We start from the raw sequence: 19,678 nt of genomic DNA on the forward strand, positions 1-19,678 counted from the left end.
AGCCAAAAATAATAAATAAATAAAATAAATAAATTTATTTTAAAAAATCAGTTGAGCATATTTTTGTGGGACTATTTCTGGATTCCCTGTTCATTGATCTATGTGTCTATCCCTCTGCAAATACTACACAGTATTGGTTACTACAGCTATATAATAAGTTTTGAAATGGGGAGGACTGACTGCTCCCATTTTATTACTTTTTTCAAAATTATTTTAGCTATTTTCGTTCCCTTATCTTTCCATAAAATTTTAGAATAAACTTGCCTATATCTACAAAAAAAGAGGCTTACTGGGTTTTGATATGAATTGCATTAAATCTATCAATTTTGGGAGAATTAACATGTTTACTATTCTTTGTCTTCCAATTCATGAACGTGGTATATCTCTGCATTTGTTTAGATCTTTGATTTCTTTTACCACTGTTGTAGAGTTTTCAGTATACAAGTCCTGGACATGTTTTGTTAGATTTACACTTAATTATTTTATTTTTATTAGTGACTGTAAATGTGTTTTACTTTTTGGTGTCCACATGTTCATTGCTAGTATCTAGAAATACAATTGATTGTTGTCTTTATTTTGAATCCTGTGACATTATTGAACTCAATTATTAGTTCAAGGAAGAAATACTTTTTAATAAATTCTTGTGGCATGAGGCCTGAAATTAAAATTCAATATTGAGAGCTGTCTTAACATCTAGTAAAATTGAGAGGGCCTCAAATGGTCTAACTGCAATTCCCCACTACCTCTTCTCCCACATGTGAGGTCCCCTAGCTATATGATCCTTCTTATCACAGGAACCAGACACAGTGCCTGTTTATTCCCGAGTAGCAGGCTTCAGTTCCCTATCAGCCCACTGAATTATCCAAACGAGCCCATCACACCCTCCTGTGGGAACCAGGGCTTGTCCCCACCCTCTTGTTACTACAAAGTCTGCCTCCCAAGCCCCTACTTGTTCACTCTGTTCCAAGTGTAATCCCCCACGTGGCCCTGCATGGTGAGTGGTGTCCTCTCTTGGGCTGTGGGTAAATGTGACTTGTAAACTGCTGTTCATCCCATCTTTCAGTGTAGAACGTCGTGTGTTCAGCCAACCCCATTAGTCTAGGGAGGGAATCTCTCACTGATGGATTGAAGAAGAGGTGAGTAAGACAATTGGCGTCACAAACAGGATGGTCTAACCTCAGCTGAGGACAGTTGGTCAGCTTTAACTACCAGCTCCTTTGCTACTTAACTGGTTTGTAAGGTAGCAGTTACTATCTGGGATGTAAGTACCAGTTGCTGGCCAGCTTGGGCTTTAGCTCCTGTTCTGTTATTTCAAATGGATGTTGCCATCTCTTCGCACCCTAATGTCTCATGCTTGCCAACAAGGCAAAAACTATTGTTCATTGACCGTATCCCAGATTGAGGTACCATCAAGGGTGCCTTGTATGTGATACGTGGTCTCTGAGGCTCCTACCTGAGACCAGTGACAACATAATGTCCTAACTGGTGGGTGTTTGAGTTCTACTGACTGGGCATGGGCTAGCTCTTTGGTCATTGTGTCTAGCCTGATAACCATCACTGGCTGCTTGGGGCAGCCATACAGACTCTGTTTGGGAAAGTAACCCCCACCCCCACCCCCCCGCCAACCACAGTCCTGGGGATGACCCCTTGTGTTGTTTGCAGAAAGGAAGGAGGCCATGACCCCAGGAAGATTTAAGAATGGCCCCTTGGTTGCCTCCTGAGTCATTGCTGTTCAGGCAAAAGTAGTGACCTTGTCCATCTCTCCTGTGCTGCATCTTCCCTTGGAGCAAGTTGTGTGCTCTCCTTACTCCTAACGGTTTTGAGGTGCACATCCATGGCAGCCCATGGCCCGAGAACTGATGAAAAAAACAAAAGTGGTGGGAAGGGCTTCCCTGGTGGCGCAGTGGTTGAGAGTCCGCCTGCCAATGCGGGGGACGCGGGTTCGTGCCCCGGTCCGGGAAGATCCCACATGCCGCGGAACGGCTGGGCCCGTGAGCCATGGCTGCTGAGCCTGCGCGTCCGGAGCCTGTGCTCCACAGCGGGAGAGGCCGCGACAGTGAGAGGCCCACATACCGAAAAAAAAAAAAAAAGTGGGAGGAAGGGGCATGGCAGGGCCCTTCATGGTGTGCTGCGCCTCCTGATTCTCTAGATCTATAGGCATAAAAACTTCCTCCAGGACAGTCATTTCTATATTTTTGTCTTACTATACCTGATTAAAACAAATCCTGGGTACCCTTGAAATACCTGGGATCCCACTAAATTTAAATATGGTAAATATTTTGCTATTATAGATTTGGCTAATAGCTTCCATTCAATGCCTATTTCAACATTCTCTCAGTCTGTTTGCCTTCATCTCCAAAGGGGCACAGTACACTTTTACTTTGTTACCCACAGGGTAACTAAACAGCTCTGCTATCACACACTACCTTTGCAGACAAGATCTTAAAAGCACCCACCTTTCTCCAGGAGTACAGGTATGACATTACCTTTGTGACATCCTCCTTTGCAGACGTTTGTTTGACACACTTGTTAAGGATACACGAGTCCACCATCTTTTAGTTCTTTCTGGGTTCTGGAGGCAACGTACTCCTGGTTTACAAATTTTACTTAAGCCCATTTATGCTGTTACTTTTAAATGAGCCCACCTTGAGTGGGGGTTCCTCCAACAACAGGCTCTAGAATCTGTCTAAATTAAAATCAACAGGTACTCCCCTTAGTGCCCTCAGAGACTCCTTCAGTGAAGCCGCTTTAGCAACTTCCCCTCCTGCTTCCTGGAGTCTCTGGACTGCTCATGATGTCTGTAAGTTGTCCTTGGGCTTCTGATGCAAGAAACTGCCCTCATTGGCCCTGCATCACATACCATCAGAGCAGGAATTTCTGGCCATGCACTGGGCTCTTCTGGAAATAGAGTCTCTCCCAAACCCCAAGCTTCCATACCCAACTGCCCATTATTCCTTGAGTCATGGAAGCAACACTCCCACAAGCTCAGTAGGGTAATCAAGGACTCCTTGCTACAGTGTGGAGCCAAACCTGAGCCCTCTAGCACATCCTACCTGTAGGTGGGTATGGCCTCCTGTCATCAGTCCATTGCCAGATACCATGGAGCTGGAAGATGTTCCCCTCCCCCAGACCCTTTGGGATCAACCAAGTGAACATCAATGAGTTCATACACTTTACGATGTTGAGGACCACGTCTCCCTCTTGGTCAAGTGCCAACTTCACTGCCTGGGGAAGGACTTCACCTACTCCTTAGAATTCTCAGTCATCACCAAGGTTTAAATTGATGTCAAGCTATCAAAGAGTCAATTGTGGTATAAAGCCGTGAAAGCAAGATTCGCTATTAAGCATTGCCTTGACATCTGGCAAAATTAGAGAATAATATGCTCCGATATACACAAATCTGCATATATTTCTAAAAGGCCTGAGAGAATACAGATTACCAATGGAGTGGTTTCCCAGGCAATGAAAAGAGGAGTGGGACTTAGCCAGGAAAAGTGAATTTTAGTCTTTTTTTTTTATTATTCAAACAGAAAGTCACAAAAATTATAATCATCCTCATCACGAACTTTCATTCTTAAAAATGTTATGCCTCTTGTACTTTTGGGCTGTTCACCCTTTTTCTTATATGAAGAGCATGCACTTGTGTATTCTATCATTTTGAACATTAACGCAAGTTAGTGTTTTAATTCCCCGAGATCTGCATAAGTGCCTGCTCCTTGTAAAACATGAAAGCATTACAAAAACCATTTGAAGTGTCCTTTGATCAGCCTTCAACCCCACTCATGCCCTTTCTCACAAGAACTAACCACTGTCTGAAGGTGGGTCAATATCTTTGAAGTCCTTAAAACACATTTTTTTTTAAAGTATTCGTATTTTTATCAAGCAAAGTCAAAATACATGCCTTTTTCAGTGACTTGGTTTCTTAAAAGTGCCATGTTGTCTCTGGCTGAAGAATCATCTATGGCTTTGAAAGGTCTTTCCGCACAACTCCAGCCCTCTTGACAGGTGACAGCAGCAAAGGTGTATATGTGGGCAAAACATCAGTAACAGCATTTAAAAGAAGATGCCCAGAGCTTCCCTGGTGGCGCAGTGGTTGGGAGTCCGCCTGCCGATGCAGGGGACACGGGTTCGTGCCCTGGTCCGGGAAGATCCCCCATGCCGCGGAGCGGCTGGGCCCGTGAGCCATGGCCGCTGGGCCTGCGCGTCCGGAGCCTGTGCTCTGCAACGGGAGATGCCACAGCAGTGAGAGGCCTGCATACCGCAAAAATAAATAAATAAATAAAAATAAAAGAAGATGCCCAGATTCATCCGTTTCAGGTCTGGGTGGGTTAATCAGAGAGACAGCTGCAGAACGTTGATTCACATCTGGTTTTTTGGGTGTGGATCCCGAGGTAGTTTTAAGACTTGATGGTACATTTTTAGCTAGTTTTTTCTTTCCCGGTGAATCCAGAGGTTTTGGATCACGAGCAGAGGGTTCTAGTGGCGGAAGTGTGAGATGAGATTCTGTTTCTAGAAATTTAACAAAGAGTTCTGAAAAAGAATTCTTGGGCCTCGATTGCTGATTTGGTCTCAGAGGTGTGTTGGGGACACTTTTTGATCCAAGCCAGCCAGTCATCCATCTGGTACCACCGCCTTGCTCCTCATTAAAAACCAGATCTAGGGCTTCCCTGGTGGTGCAGTGGTTGAGAGTCCGCCTGCCGATGCAGGGGACACGGGTTCGTGCCCCAGTCCGGGAAGATCCCACATGCCGCGGAGCGGCTGGGCCCAGGAGCCATGGCCGCTGAGCCTGTGTGTCTGGAGCCTGTGCTCCGTAACGGGAGAGGCCACAACAGTGAGAGGCCCGCGTAACGCAAAAAAAAAAAAAGATCTATTTCTTCCTTTCTAATACCCAGAATGTTGCCCATTATCTGTAGCACATCATGACGTTGTTGTTTTGGTGTTTGAAAATACCCCAAGAAGAGGTTCCTCGTGAGGCTCTTGTCAACTTTTCCTTCTGTGTTACTTAGTAAGTTCATCAGTTTCTTCTGTACATCATCCAGCACTTCCTGTTGGACCTCATTTTGTTTTTTCAGATCTTTAATTTGTTCTTCCTTCAGAGTCAAGGCAGCATTCACTTTCTCCTGATGTCCTTGTGCCGATATTAGTTTTCCTTCTAGATTATCTGCAACTATTTCCATCCATTCTGCGACTACCATCCTCATGTTAGCTTAGCGCTTGTGCATACTACTTTTCTTGTTCTTGGGAAACAGAAAGCTGTAGCCAAATGTCATCTCTCTGCTTTGTGACAAAGCAGTTGTTCCTTCAACGACTCTATCTGCAAACTGGCTTGCTGATTTGCATTTTCCCTCGCATTGGAAGATAGAAGGAGCTTTTCCTCCAATGCGGTGACTTTCATTCTTAGTTTAGCTGCTCTGTCTTCTGCAGCCAAAGCTTCGCGGTTATGAGACACTTCTGATTCTACTGCGTGCTTATGCGATCTCTCTGGCTCCTGCTTTAAGTGTAGTTCTTTGTCGTGTAAATGTTGAACCTCACTCTGGAGGGCACAGTTTTCTATTTGTTTCTGTTTCAATGCCAACATGGTCTCATTTCTGGCCTGTTGAAACATAACAGTCTTTTCTTGCATTGATGTAACTGCATTTAAAAACTGACTTAATTCCCCTGTCTTGCCGAGTTCTGTTTCTTACAAAAGATGCTCAAAAGCAAGCACCTTCTCCTTCATTGCAACGTATTCCAATTCTTTCTCTCTCCACATCATAGAAAACCACATCTTTGTCTCTTGATTTTGTTTCCTCTTCCCTAGATGTTTCTACTAATTTTTCATTTTCCTCTTTTAGTTTACACATATCCAGTTCAAAGTTGACGACTCTCTCCTTCAGGTTGATTACTCCCTGCCTCAAAAGTTCATTTTCACTCACTACATTAGTGAAATTCTCACTTAAAGAAAGTAATTCATCACTTTTTGCTTTGATTAAAAGCTCTTTTTCCTTAAGTAAGTTTTGCAAGTCATCTTGTTTCTCCCGTAGCTGCTTCATTTCTGAATCCATTTGTTCACGTCGTTTTCTTTCTAGTTCTGAACTGTCTGCAGTGGAACCAGACAATCCATGATTACCTTCCTGTAGTGCTCTAATGGTTGCATCTTTTTCCTCTGTTAATTGTCTTAACTCTTCTGTCTCTTCTTTGAGCAATTTAGAAGATTCACTCAATCCATCAGGTTTCATTGCCTTCAGAGAGGCTGCTGACTCGGATGTAAGTGATTCATTGGAGGACTGTAGTAAAATAAGGTCAAACATCCCTAACAGAATATCTTTGTATTGCAAAGCTGCTCTAGGCTAAACTGAATCTGCACTACTTGCTTCTCCAAGTTTTTGAGTTTGATTTCATTCCCATCGTAAGTTTGATCAGGTCAGTATAGTTCATCTGTAGTTTAGAATTATTATCATTGTCAACTAAAACCCGTGCCTGAAGTTGTTGAAGCTCTGTCTGAAGATGGGGTGACCCACGCTGCATATTTTGTACAGTGGCCATCACGTGCTCTTTCTACTCTTCCATTATCTTAACTTGCTGTTTTAATTTATCACGTTCCTGTAGAAGCTCCTCAGACTGATCCATATTAACACCTCTCACTTCATCACCATTGCTGGACGTTTGCAGTATTGCCAGTAAAGTCTGACACTTCTGAGTTAAAGCATCAGTTTCCATATCTTTTTCTCGAATGATGTGGGACAAATTCTGCATCGTTTCTCTAAACATATCCTGACCACTGCTTTCAAATCTGGTGGAGAGTTTTGTATTTGCATCTTTGAGTTTCATGAGGTCTGCTTCTTTGGCAACAATTATATCCACATCATTCTCAAGTTTTCTCTTTTAAGATTGCTGTTTTCCCTAGTCTTCTCATCTAAAACAGCTAATATTTGTTCTCTTTCCAAAGCAGAGGCTAGCAATCGCTGTTGACTCTGTCCATTATCTTGGTCACTGGAGGAAGCTGAAGATACTTTCACGTGAAGACACAAATCTTTTTGCTGGATAAACTGCGTTAGTTTACCAATCTCACCTTTGGACAGCTGATCAATCTGTTCAGTTAAAAGGGTATTCTTTTCAATTAGAAGTTTAATCTCCAATTTTTGTTCTTTTATTCCTTGCACTGATCTTTCAGTTTCGGCTTTAGATAAGTCATGCTTTTCATTTCCATTTTCTATATTAAGACTCTGAACTTCTGTTACTTGAAAAGTATCAGAATGTTCTGTTGGCGTGTGCTGGAATTTTTCCAGTGGCTGGGTTTTGATTTGTTCTATTGCATTTTGCAAATTCTCCTTTTCCTCCCCTTTGGCCAAAAAGAGCTGATTGTGTTTAATATTCATTTGCTCGTGTTGGTATTTGGGATTTTTCTGTTTCTGCTCTTGTAAAGATTGAAGTAGTTGCATTTTACTCTGGTTTTGATCTTCAATTATCTTTTGATGAGGTTTAACCTCAAGATTATCTTCAACTCTTCTCTCTTGAGATACCTCAGATTCTAGTTCTGTAACAGTGTCTAGAGTTTTAGGGTCAACCATAGGTGCGGTTTGACTGTGTTCTTCCCTCAGTCATTCCAATTCTTCTTTCAGGTGACTATTTTCTTCTTTCATGGATGCAAGACTTGTATCTTTTTCCTCTATGGTTCGCTGTAAAATTTCCATTTTTCTTAAGGCTTGAGTATATTGATCTAACTCCTCCCGAAGCTGTGAACTTCCTTGAAGTTTTTCCATAAATTTTTTTCTCTCTTATGAGTTGTTTCAATTGCTTCTGCTCTTCTAAACTAGATGACAAAATTTCCTTAGTTTCTTTGTGCTCAGCAATCATCTGCTAAATATTCTTTTTGAGTTCTGATATTTCACAGTCTTTCTCTTGACTGAGTTTAATTAAACACTCATGCTCCAGCTGTAAGGCACAGCTGTCTGGGTTATCTGTATTTGACAGTTCTTTAATAGTTTGCTCATACTTCCTTTCTTCCAACAGTCTCTGTTCATCCTGACAAAATTCTGCTTCTAACTGTCCTTTTTCCATTTTTAAATGAATTAACTTTTCTTTTTGCCCATCTAACTCTTCAGTAATGTTCACTTTATCATCTTCAAGTTAACGAACTCTCTTTTTCTCATATTCTAGATCTTGTTTTACTTTATCGATTATGCTGTCTCCTTCATCTTGTTGTTCTGTTTGCTGATCTTTCATCAAAACCACGTGCATTGTAGTTTTTGGTTTTTGCCTGTGCAACTCTCCTAACTCAGAAATCAGTAATTTCTTTTAAGTAGTACTCTCGTTGACTTTTCCTTCTTTGATTTCCCAGTCACATCTTAAATGATGTACTTCTGAATCCGAATCCATGTCTCCTGTAGCTGTTCTTTTAATGAGTTCATATTCATTGCTCAATTTGACAAGTGATCATTGAAGTTCTTCCTTTTCTTTATTTAATAATGAATTTTCTTTTTCTAAAACTTGGACTCATTTTTGAAGTTTCAGGTTCTCTTCCATGAGATCTTTATCCTGCTTTAAGCTACTCAATCGCATTATTTCATTTTCAGCAACAGACAGTGGCTGTTGCTATCTGGACACTTCTTCCAGTGATGTACTCTGTGGAAGAACTTTTTCTTTTTCTGTCACAGCATCACTCCACTTCCTAAGAGAAGGTTGCAACTCACCTTCTTCAGTTCTTTCGTTTATTTCATTTATCTGGTCTTGTTCTCTAATGAAAGCATCCCTTTCCTTTTCTACAGAAGATAATTTTTTTTAAAGATATTTTACTCTAATCTCAAGTCCTTTGATTTTTTTTGGTGGACTCTAGTTTTTCAGCTGCTAGGACTTCAATAGCTTTTTGCATATCATGAATCATTCCCTCATAGTCCTTTAATTGTTTGTTTGTTTGTTTGTTTGTTTTGCAGTACACGGGCCTCTCACTGTTGTGGCCTCTCCCGTTGCGGAGCACAGGCTCCGGACGCGCAGGCTCAGTGGCCATGGCTCACGGGCCCAGCCGCTCCGTGGCATGTGGGATCTTCCCAGACCGGGGCACAAACCCGCGTCCCCTGCATCGGCAGGCGGACTCTGAACCACTGCACCACCAGGGAAGCCCCTTTAATTGTTTTTGATGCCTGCGACTTATTTCTGCCAGTTTCTGTTGATGAACTTCCTGCAACACTGCTATTTCAAGTTGATGGTCATCAATTTCCTTATTTAGATTCTGTTCAAATTCCTTGATGGTATTTTGCAGTTTGTAGATTTCATTTACATCAAAGCTATAGATCTAAATGAAATGCTGTAGAAGTTTGAGCAAAATGTCTCCAATGGCTGACATCAGCCTCAAGTCTTAAAACTTCTTTTGACAATCTATTTATTTCTTCTTGTGACCAAATTAGGTCAGCAAAGTCCATATCATCATTCTGGAAACCTAAAGCATGCTGATAGATATCATAACCCACTGAAGAGGGTACACGAGTTGAGGGCACAAGGCCATCCTCAAGATTTACTATCTGGGTGACTGACTGCACCTTTAGCAACTGATTCTTTAGCGCTATCTGCCTTGCTTTAAGAAGTTTGATTTCTACGTCTTTCTGGTGTAATTGATGTCTGTAACTTGCAGTTTGCTGCTTTCGTTGAAGCTCTGAGGCTTCATACTTCTTGTCTACATCACTACAAAGATTCTAAGTCTCTCAGCCTCTGATTTTAAGACTGACTGAGAGTCTTCAACCTCCTCTGTTGTAGAGTCAGGTACTTCTACATTTTCAGCTCCCTTCCTCAGCACATCTTTTGTGAAACTAGAAATGTGGCCTGTGAAAGATGCCACAGTACCACCCACTTGCCCCAGGGAATGGCCTAAGCAGGAGCCAAGGCCACCAAACTAGGAGGACATCAAAGCAGGTCATAGAACTGACCTGGTCCTCTCCGAAAAAAGTGTCAAGCACAGTCGGACAATCCCGCCAAGTGTCACTGCACTGCTGCCAGCGCGAGGTTAAGAATCAAAGCACAATGAGGGGTTTCTAGGCAATGTGGGCTGCGAGGGCCCCTCAATGGCCACACCTGCCTGGCAACGCCCAGGGGACATAACAAAGGGCCCGTCTCCAGTGACCTGTCCCCTCTCGGGCCTCTGTTCATCCATGACTTCCCAGTGCTGGAGTTGGGCTCTTCTCCTCTCCTTCCGTGATTTTCCCAGTGCCCTGCACCACCTCGGCCCCCTGGACGCGGCCACCATCACAGCCGCACTGAAGGTGCCATCTCTGAGCTCCTGTTCGTAGAAAACACACCTTGCCTCTGATTTTTTTTTTTAATACGGAATGATATGCAAGGTAGATTTTAATCAACAAAAGAAAAGCAGTACTAGAGTAATACTTTTTGAATAGGAGTAAAATATATTTAATTGCCTTTGACTTTTTTACTAGGTGGCATCACACTGTCCTGCAGCTTGTGAGTTTCACGCAACCATTTTTTTTTTTCTTAAAAAATCGAGGTAAAGTGTACATAGTGACACGCATCCCTCTTAAGAGTACAGATAGGTGCATTTTGACAAATGTCTACACCTGTGCATAAGTATGGCCCTGCTAAAGACTTTGAACATTTCTGTCGTCCCAAAGCTCCTTTTCGGGTCCACCTCGGCCCTCCTCCCTCAGTTAGCCCTGCCCGGGTGTCTAGTCCTGAAGATGAGTTTTAGCGGTTCTTGGACGGAGTCACACCGTCTACACTCTTTGTGTCTGCTTTGTCCACCGTGTGTTTGAGATCCAGTCTGGGAAGTGAGTTAAGTATCACTCGGGCGAGCGATCGCTGAGCGAAAGCACGCCGAGGTCCGAGTGGACCGCAAGGCCCTGGGCGGCCGCGCGTCGCGAGGCCCGGGGACCACCTGCGGGCTGGGAATCGGTCGGCCCCCGGGCCGGGGGCGGAGGCCTGGCTGCGCGCCGCACTGGGCCTGGCGCTCCTCGCCGGACCAGACCCCGCGGGCCCGGCGGGCGGCGTCGCTGGAAGTGACGCGACGAGGGCGGGGCCGCGGGCCTGGGGAGCCGCCGCCGCCGCCACCGCCGCCGCCGCCTCCGCCTCGGCCGCGAAGCGATGTAGGAGCCGCCAGGCTGTCCCCCGTCCCGCCCGGCCTGAGCCCCGCGGGCCGCCGCCGCCGTCGCCATGAAGAAGCAGTTCAACCGCATGAAGCAGCTGGCCAACCAGACCGTGGGCAGGCGAGTGCGCCGCGCCGGGCCGCCCGGGGGTTGAGCGGGCCGGGGGCCGGGGGTCACGGACGGGGGCCGGCCGGCTCCTCCGCGGGCCCGGCCGCTCCGGGCCCGGCCGCCGCCCCGTCCGAGGCCGGCGCGGCTCGGGGCCGGGGGCGGCGCCATGCCGCGGCCTGGCGCCCGGCTCTGGGCCGCCGCCTGGCCCCCGGAGACCGGCGGGGCGGGCCGCGCCTCCCTGCTCCCACCCCTCAGGGTCCCCACTGGCCCGCGAAGCATCGCCCTCCGGGGACTGGACCTGTCCCCTGTCTTTCCCACCAGGAGATCGAGCCGGCCCGGGCCGCCGCCTGCGGCTGAAACTCCGATCAGTGGTGTGTCCGAGGCTGCGGGGCTTGGGGCGGCATTCTCAGCCTTTCCGGGTCGCCCCGCTGCCGCAAAGCCTAGCTTACAAGTGTATGGTGGCAGTAAAGAAGTGAAGGGTCATTAAAGCCCAGCGGATCTGCCTAGTGAGTTTCAGAACGCTCTTTGAGGGAATTTAGAGGTGGTGCCGTCTCCAGACCAGGAGCGAATATGAACGGGATGGCTTGACATTTAAAAAGTTGGAATTGGGAGAAAAGGATTCTGGAAACGCCTAGTGCCAATTTAAAAGGAAATTACTTTTTTTTTAAGTCTTTCTCACTTTGGATTTGGAAGCAGATCCTGCACGATATTTCTTTGGGATTCCTCGACTGCTTGACAAGCATTGATTCTGTAATGACAGAATAGACCAGAGTTTGTAGATGACCGGGCTGTTGGAACAGGACTGGTTTGTGGTTTTGAGAGCTTCTGGAGGTGATTGTCATGTGCTGTTTTATCTGGGGCGAATATTTCAAGGTCTTCCAGGGCAAGTTAGCTGTATGGTACGGATTTTGCTGTTTATTCTGGGAAGAGATATGAAAGTGGGAATTTTTCACAGCTTTTGCTGCTTCTTTCGGCAGTTGAGTCAAAGGGGGAGTTTGGTTTGGCCGGAGCACGTGGGACACTTCTTTTTTTGTGTGTGTATGAAAATACTTTTACTTCCTCTTGCGTTTTCTAAATTTGCTCTTTACTGTTTCGTTTCCCTCAACTTTCTGCTTAGTTTTGTTGTTTAATTTTTTTTGGTACCCCACCCTGTTAGCTTGGTGTGCATTTATCCTATTTCCAGAGTTAATTCCTGTCTAGGCTAAAGCCTAGGTGTGCCTGCTTTTCTGTTATTTGTGGGAGAATGATAGAAATAATGCTGAGAGAGAGGAAGGTAGACAGAGTATTAGTGACGGCTAATGTTTCAACCAAGAATTTGTAAATGAATTACAAGATAATTTCTGTGAATTTTCTGCCCCTCCTAGCGTTCTCAGTAACGTGAATTGTGGAATCAGTACTTAGTGAGTGTCAAAATGTATTTGTCAGATAGTCATTTTGGCCTGTTTGTACATTGTATCAGGCAAGTGATTTTTTTTTTTTTTTAAACAAATTTCTGAGGCTTTAAAAGCTACAGAGCAGTTCAGGGAAGCTGTTCAGGGTGTCTCTGGCCCCTGCTTCCTCTGTAGCAGCTACTCTCTTTACACTTTTAAATTCCAGCCATACTCGCCTACTTTCAGTTTCCAGAGGAGGCTGTGCTTTCTTATGTTTTAGCCTCTACCTGGAACTCCGGGAAGCCTCTTTCATCACACCTGCCCTAGGCCACCTCCTGCTCAACCTTCAGGTCTCCTCATAAAGATCTCTGCCTCTAAAAGGCCTTCCCTGATGCTCCAGCATAAATTGGATGTCCCTCCTTGGTGCTTTCATAATTCCACGTAGCACCTGTTTTTGCATAATGTAATTGCCTCTTTACTTGCCAGCGTTCTCCATTAGACTAAACACTTTAAGAGTTTTTGCCCATTCTTCTTTGATTCCCAGGGACTGCTGTGGTTCCTATAACATGGTACATACTCAGTAAATATTGTTAAACGAATGTAAATCCAGTTCTCACTAGATTGCCCTGGTGGTGTGGGCCCAAGTATGGGAAAATGAGAATTGGATGGAGTAAGTGGTGTGACTCATCCTAGGACTATAATTCTGGCCCTGACCTTTGACTCTGTTTGAAAATCTTTATTGCTTGATGCAGTGGAAGCTGCAGCTATTACAGAGCTATTAAGGGTATGACAATTATGCACCGAAAGTCAAAACTGTTTTTACTGGGGAACCTGTTGCTTTACTGCTATTGATTTCCTAGATATATCTGTATTTTTTTTTTCCACTTAAGTAATTGTAAAGGACTAGGGAGAGAAAATGGAGGTAGGAGAGAGCCTAGAATTGTTATTGGGCAGAAGCAGAGGGTTGGTGGGCACCAGAATCAGGCTTCTGGTCATATTTGGGTCAAAACAAAGGCTAGAAAGCACACACGCACTAATGAATGAAGTTATTTGTGTGAATGGCTTGCCCATAGTGTGTACTATCAGTTTGTAGAGTTCTAGGTGGTGTCTTGTGATGAAGTATTCTCTTCGCAAAATGAGGAACTTGTGAGTAACCCCACAGTGAGGTTCCATGGGATGGACATGTGGGAGAATTAGTAATGGCTGGAAGGAGTGAGTTCTCATGATGCAATTTGCTTACAAGGGGTAGATGAGTCTGTTTCAGAAGATGGTTTGTGTCCCATAGGGTCAAGGCTTAAGAGGTGTTCTCCTGATATGGGTGTCCCAAATGAGAGAATGAGGATGGTTCCTTTCGTCCCCCTGACTTTTGTTGATTCATCCATTCAACAGACACTTGTTGGCCCGAACTGTGTGCCAGTGTGTGAGGTATTAAAGAGTCAAAAGTGAATACAACACAGTTTCTACCCTGAAGGAGCTCAGTAGATTTGTGGAAGAGATAGGCAAGCAAAGAAATAATTATCTACCCTGAGCTCAGTGCTTATAGAAGGATGGCTAGTGCCAGTTCTTATTGGATGGAGAGAGGTAACCAAAAAACAGGAGAAAGTTTGAGCGAAGGCTTTGTTTCCATCTTCGAGCACTTCTTTCAACTTTCTCTCATATTGATGAGGTCTCTTTTGATTGTAAGAAAACCCAAATCAAACTGCTGTAAGCGAACATGGGAATTTCTAGGCTTACATGTGCCCAAAGGATCCAAAAGGAGTATGGCTGCAGGTTGGTCTGGATCCAGGGCTTCCACTCTTTAGACAAGCTGTGTCCACAAGGAGAACCCCCAGCCCCACCCCCTTCTTCCAGTCTCGTCCCAGAGGGACAGAATATTTTTCTTCCAGTCACTGTTGCCAAAGACCCAAGATAGACTCTGAGTGCTTCTGACTGGGTCCCATGCTTTTCCCTGGAAATGGGTATGGAGTAAACCCTGTCTGAACAACAGGGACTGAGAGTTGGGGAAACCGGGGCGCTGGTCAGGAAACAAGAAACATCATGTCGTGTCTTTTGTAGTCCTGCTAAGAAAGATATTTTGTTGTTTGGAAATCCTTGATGCAGATAATGCAGTGGATGCGGGTGGTGATTTTGGGGAGGTGATGCCCTGCATGGAGGAAGCTGTACACAGGATGAGGAACTTGAGGACAGTTTAGTTATGAGGTTGAAGTGTCCAGGAGAAAAGGAAGCTGAAGGACTAACCAGGAGAGTTATTACCTAGGTGAGGCTCTGGGAGGGAGTGTCTCATTGGGTGTGGGTTTCTGCCTTGATTGAAGTGCTCCCTGGAGGTTCAAATGCTTTCCCAGATAGTTGGCTTTAGATAAGCCAAATTTACAGACTCAAATGCCTAGAGGGGCCAGACTAGTAAAATAAATGAGTGACTGAGGCCAGGTAAGGGTTGGGGGCGTGCCCACCCCCCCCCCATGATCTCACCAAAGGGGCATGTGGGAATATGGCCCCAGAGTGACTCAATCTTTGTAGCTTTCCAGAAAAGCCTGAAATCTGGATTTTAATGAAGGTTAGATGGCATTTAGCGCAAAGGAGACAATCACCGTGATACTGTGCGGGGCTAAACAAAATATATCGGTGACCAGATTTGGTGTGTGGGCCACCAGGTGGCAGTTGCTTGTCTAGAAGGACCTGGAGGTTCAGAATCCCTATGATTATTTTTCTTTTTTTCCCTGTACCTTACCCTGATATTACTGCATTCTCAGTTCTTTGGATTTGTTGAAGAGCTCATTCTTTCCTTTACCTTTAAAAGATTTGATAGTACTAATCATCAACTTTTCTCTAGTTGGTTTAGTTTGCCAAATGCTGTACCAGACCACCTGGCTTGGTTCTCACCTACTGGCAATGATCATTTCTATTCTAGAAAGGGGGAAAATGACTTGCCATGATCGCACAGCTACTAAGTGGCCGAGGCATAACTTGGGTCCAGGGCTTCTGACTCTGGATCCCATGTGCTTCTGACTACAGAATTTGGGCTGCCTTTTCACCAGGGAAGGATTAATGTTTATTAAAAGCTTTTGGTGCTTGTTAAGCCGCTGGGCTCAGTACTTTGCATAAATTATCTCACCGCATTCTTGCAGCAGCTCTAAGAGGCAATGTTGTTTGTTCCTGATTTAATGATGAGGCAGCCAGAACTCGGAGAGGTCATCAGGCTAGTAAATGACAGAGCTGTGCATTCAAACCCAGGTTTCTGATTCCAAAGCAGCTATAAATCTCCACGTGGGCAACTCTTATGTGAAAAACCTGTTGTTTGAGTCGTGAGTGATGCCTTCGTAAAATCCTGAAGGCTGAGAGTTGGATGTTGCTCTAGTCCAGTGGCTCTTACCAAGGTATGGTTTTGCCCCCCCAGGGGACATTTGGCAATGTCCAGAGACATTTTTTGATTGTTGTGACTTGACTGGGGGAGGGGTAGATAGAGGCCAGGGAGGCTTCTGAATATGCTGCAATGCACCTGACAGCCTCACAGTCCAGGCTTATCTGGTCCCAAATGCCAAGACTGCTGAGGTTGAGAAACCCTGTTCTAGTCCTTCCAGGGTCTGGACGTCTGAATTATGAAAACCAAAGCTCCACACTGCTTGCTTGCAGGCCAGAGATGTGTTCTCTTTGGCCTATTCAGTATTTATTTTTTTACAATCATTGGCTCATATTTAAAAATGAGAAGTTTTCCCATGAAAACCTGGATTTCCAGCTGCTTCTAAAATCTCAGAAGACCTGGCAGTGCCTAGCATCCCTCCCGAGCACTGGCATCAGGAGCTCAGCAGCAGCTGTCCCATCTGGGTGGGGCATGAGCCGTCCAGTCCCTACCTGGCTTGTTTTATTCTGTTACGTTCTTTGCCGACCCTCCCTGAAGGGCACAGGTATCTAATGACCTTCTACTCCAGGCAGGCAGCACTAATTCTCAAGGTGAGTCAAATACCCCTTACCCCCGCACACCCCAGAGCAGTCCTCTGGTGCCACATTGAATCCATCTTGTCTCTCTTCCATGAGACAGCCCTTCCTATGTTTGACAGTACAGACCGTATCCTTACTTTTGCCAGCATCACATTCTACATCCCTTGCCTACTCTGCTGCCTCATTTTACTCACACTGATTTCCTCTGAACAGTAATTCTGAGAAAGGGGAGGTAGCTGTGCTCTGCTTCAGTCTGAGTGGATTTCAGTCTCTGCATAGAGTGGGGGTGGAAAGGAGTCCGGTGTCTTTGCAGCTTCTTCTGAATCTGATCTTCTGTGGCCTTGTTATGTACTTTACATATTGTGAAATCCTAGAATAGCAAACAGGTTATTTATAGGTGAGTGAAAACCCATTGTTCACTGAAAAAAAAAAAACAACCCTAAAAGGATGTGGCCATAAGCATCATTTTCACGTATCATATGGAGTATGTGAACGCAGCATGTTACTCTAATATGGAATTACCTTGGTGCCAGTGATTGCCCGTGTGTGCACAGCAGGACCCCCTCCCCCACCCCGGGAATCAGCGCTGGGGTATAGGGTCCTAGAGTCAGCACGTGCTCTACGTGTGCTTATCAGACTGTGATGGTTTTGCTTATATCATTCTATTTCTGTTTCTCAAATGTAGGTAGATGCCATTATAATTAATCCAGTATAAATCCATTTAAAAATATTATTACACTTCTATCTGCTTTGTGTATTGTTTTCTTAAACGCAGACAGTAAAAGTATAACAGGCCCATGGTCCTTTATCTATAACCCCTGGGATCAGATGAGTTTCAGAACTCAGAATTTTTCAGATTTTAAAGAAAAGTAGGTACTTCCCTGGTGGCACAGTGGTTAAGAATCCACCTGCCAATGAGGGGGACACGGGTTCGAGCCCTGGTCTGGGAAGGTCCCACATGCCATGGAGCAACTAAGCCCGTGCGCCACGACTACTAAGCCTGCGCTCTAGAGCCCACGAGCCACAACTGCTGAAGCCCGCGAGCCACAACTGCTGAAGCCCACGAGCCACAACTACTGAAGCCCGTGCACCTAGAGCCCGTGCTCCGCAGCAAGAGAAGCCACCACAATGAGAAGCCCATGCACCGCAACGAAGAGTAGCCCCTGCTCACCGCAACTAGAGAAAGCCCACGCCCAGCAGTGAAGACCCAATGCAGCCATAAATAAATAAAATAAAATAAATAATTAAAAAGAAAAGAAAAGTAATAATGCACATATGCTGTTATGTAATATCTCCAGTAGGGTCTGGGGCAGCAGCCTGTAATCATCATACATGTTATTATTTCCATAGCAAAATATATGAATGTATTTCACACTAAATGGAATCCTTAAAGATTAAAAATAGCTTCATGTTAGCTTAGGTCAAGTTATGTTGCCGAATGAACTACAAAAAAACTTTTTTTTTTTTTATTTCAAAGTGATAGATAAGGGATTATGGACCTGTAATGTTCCTGGTGAGAGAGTCTGAACTTTTGCTTTACATAATGTCTCCCATATTGCAAAAAGTTGGAAACCACAATTATACTTTGTAAGCAGGGGTCGCAAATTCAAGTGCCAGGGCAATTAAAAGTAATAAGTGGGCTTCCCTGGTGGCGCAGTGGTTGAGAGTCCGCCTGCCGATGCAGGGGACACGGGTTCGTGCCCCGGTCCGGGAAGATCCCACATGCCGCGGAGCGGCTGGGCCCGTGAGCCATGGCCGCTGAGCCTGCGCATCCGGAGCCTGTGCTCTGCGACAGGAGAGGCCACAACAGTGAGAGGCCCACGTACCACAAAAAAAAAGTAGTAAGTGAAGTAGGAGATAGGTTCAAGGCAATAGGGGATGATGAGGACTGCAGTGAATTAGTGAGTACATTTTCATTTAAAGGGGAGAGTTGCTCTCAGCTCCAGCCAGTTGTTGCCATGGTGAAATGTGTGTCGTATAGTCACATCTCCTTGTTTCTAATGATATTCCAGAATGCTGATTTCTTGATGTTTAATGTTGGCAACTAAAAAAAAAAAAAACAAACCACCGCGTAGGCCAAAGAAAATGTATCTTCAAGCTTTATCTGGTCTTGGGCTGCCTGCTTTGATATCTAGTTTAGAGACTAATTCTTATGGTATGAAAGTTGGACAGTGGTGTTTTGGTAATGAACTTCTTCACTTCTTCTTAAGTTGGAGACCAAACATTTGTTCTGTCATCATTCATCATACTTAATGCACATGTTATATATGTTTTGAGTGTAAAATTCATAATAAAAGTGAAACATTAAGAAGTTGATAGACATTTTATTTTAGAATTGCCTTACTTTCCAGCCAGTGGGAAGTTTTCTTTTTCATCTATGAATCTGAAACTTTAAAGTTATTAATCTTGGGAAAGGGGATGAAAGCCCTAAGTTAAAATAGGAGCCTCTTTTTAAGTTAAGGGAGTTAATGGAGATTAGGCCATAATGCCTCTACCGTTCCAGGACTGTAGTGACCCGAAGACATTGCCCATCTGCCCTTGTATTCGGACAAGGAAGTGCCCTTCATGTCCTCTCTTCTGAGGCCATTCCGCCTGGGTGATCTCAGCCCCATAACTGCCACCACCTGGCTGGCTAATGACTCAGTTTTAGTCCTCTGGCCCTGGCATCTCTTCATCTCTAGATTGAACGTCTCCACTTAAATGTCCTGCTAACACCGAACTCATGAACTTCATCCTGAAATTGGCCTCCTTTCCCTGCATCCCCTGGTCTATGCGTTGGCAAACTTTGGCCTGCAGGCCAAATCCTGTCTACCGCCTGCTTTGTAAAAAAGGTTTATTGGAATGTAGCCATGGGCTGATGCAGCAGAACTAAGTAGTTTTAACAGTGCCTTCTAACAAGATAGCGCTATCATTTCACTTGCAGCACAGCAAGTAATGTTGCATGGCAACGCATGTCACTGTGCGCGTCATGATGAATGCCATGTCTCACCGTCACCCTAGTAGCACTAGACATTGTCTTTTTAAAATTTGCTACTTACTTTAATTTTTTCCACTAAGGTTGAAATGACCATTGTCCCTATATTCATATTTCCTTATATGTTCAAGTTTTCTGTATGTCATTTGTTTATTTAATTGCCATGGAATTAATGTTCAGTTGTCAATTTCACCATTCAGTTACCAGTTCAGCTCAACTGATGT

The 19,678-nt window shown here is 44.7% G+C and overlaps 1 protein-coding gene and 1 pseudogene across 3 annotated transcripts in view; one reads left to right on the plus strand and one right to left on the minus strand.

The window, feature by feature from the left end:
• Positions 1 to 6,292: 6,292 nt before the first annotated feature.
• Positions 6,293 to 10,239, minus strand: LOC309972965 (thyroid receptor-interacting protein 11-like; annotated as a pseudogene). Its single transcript has 3 exons — positions 10,228 to 10,239; positions 9,120 to 9,865; positions 6,293 to 8,683 (listed from the first exon to the last, which is right to left on the minus strand). The product of its transcript is annotated as a thyroid receptor-interacting protein 11-like (transcript).
• An 841-nt stretch (positions 10,240 to 11,080) lies between these two features.
• The window catches only part of ARHGAP17 (Rho GTPase activating protein 17), an 89,361-nt gene continuing 80,763 nt past the window's right edge, over positions 11,081 to 19,678 (plus strand). For both annotated transcript variants that reach the window (XM_082857514.1, XM_082857515.1), the window contains exon 1: positions 11,081 to 11,186. In XM_082857514.1, the coding sequence (XP_082713640.1) occupies positions 11,134 to 11,186 (53 nt within the window). In that variant the 5' untranslated portion in view covers positions 11,081 to 11,133. The remainder of the gene's footprint in view (positions 11,187 to 19,678) is intronic.

The sequence above is a fragment of the Leucopleurus acutus genome (assembly GCF_964270905.1).
Source record: "Leucopleurus acutus genome assembly, chromosome: 16".
Classification (NCBI taxonomy): domain Eukaryota; kingdom Metazoa; phylum Chordata; class Mammalia; order Artiodactyla; family Delphinidae; genus Leucopleurus; species Leucopleurus acutus.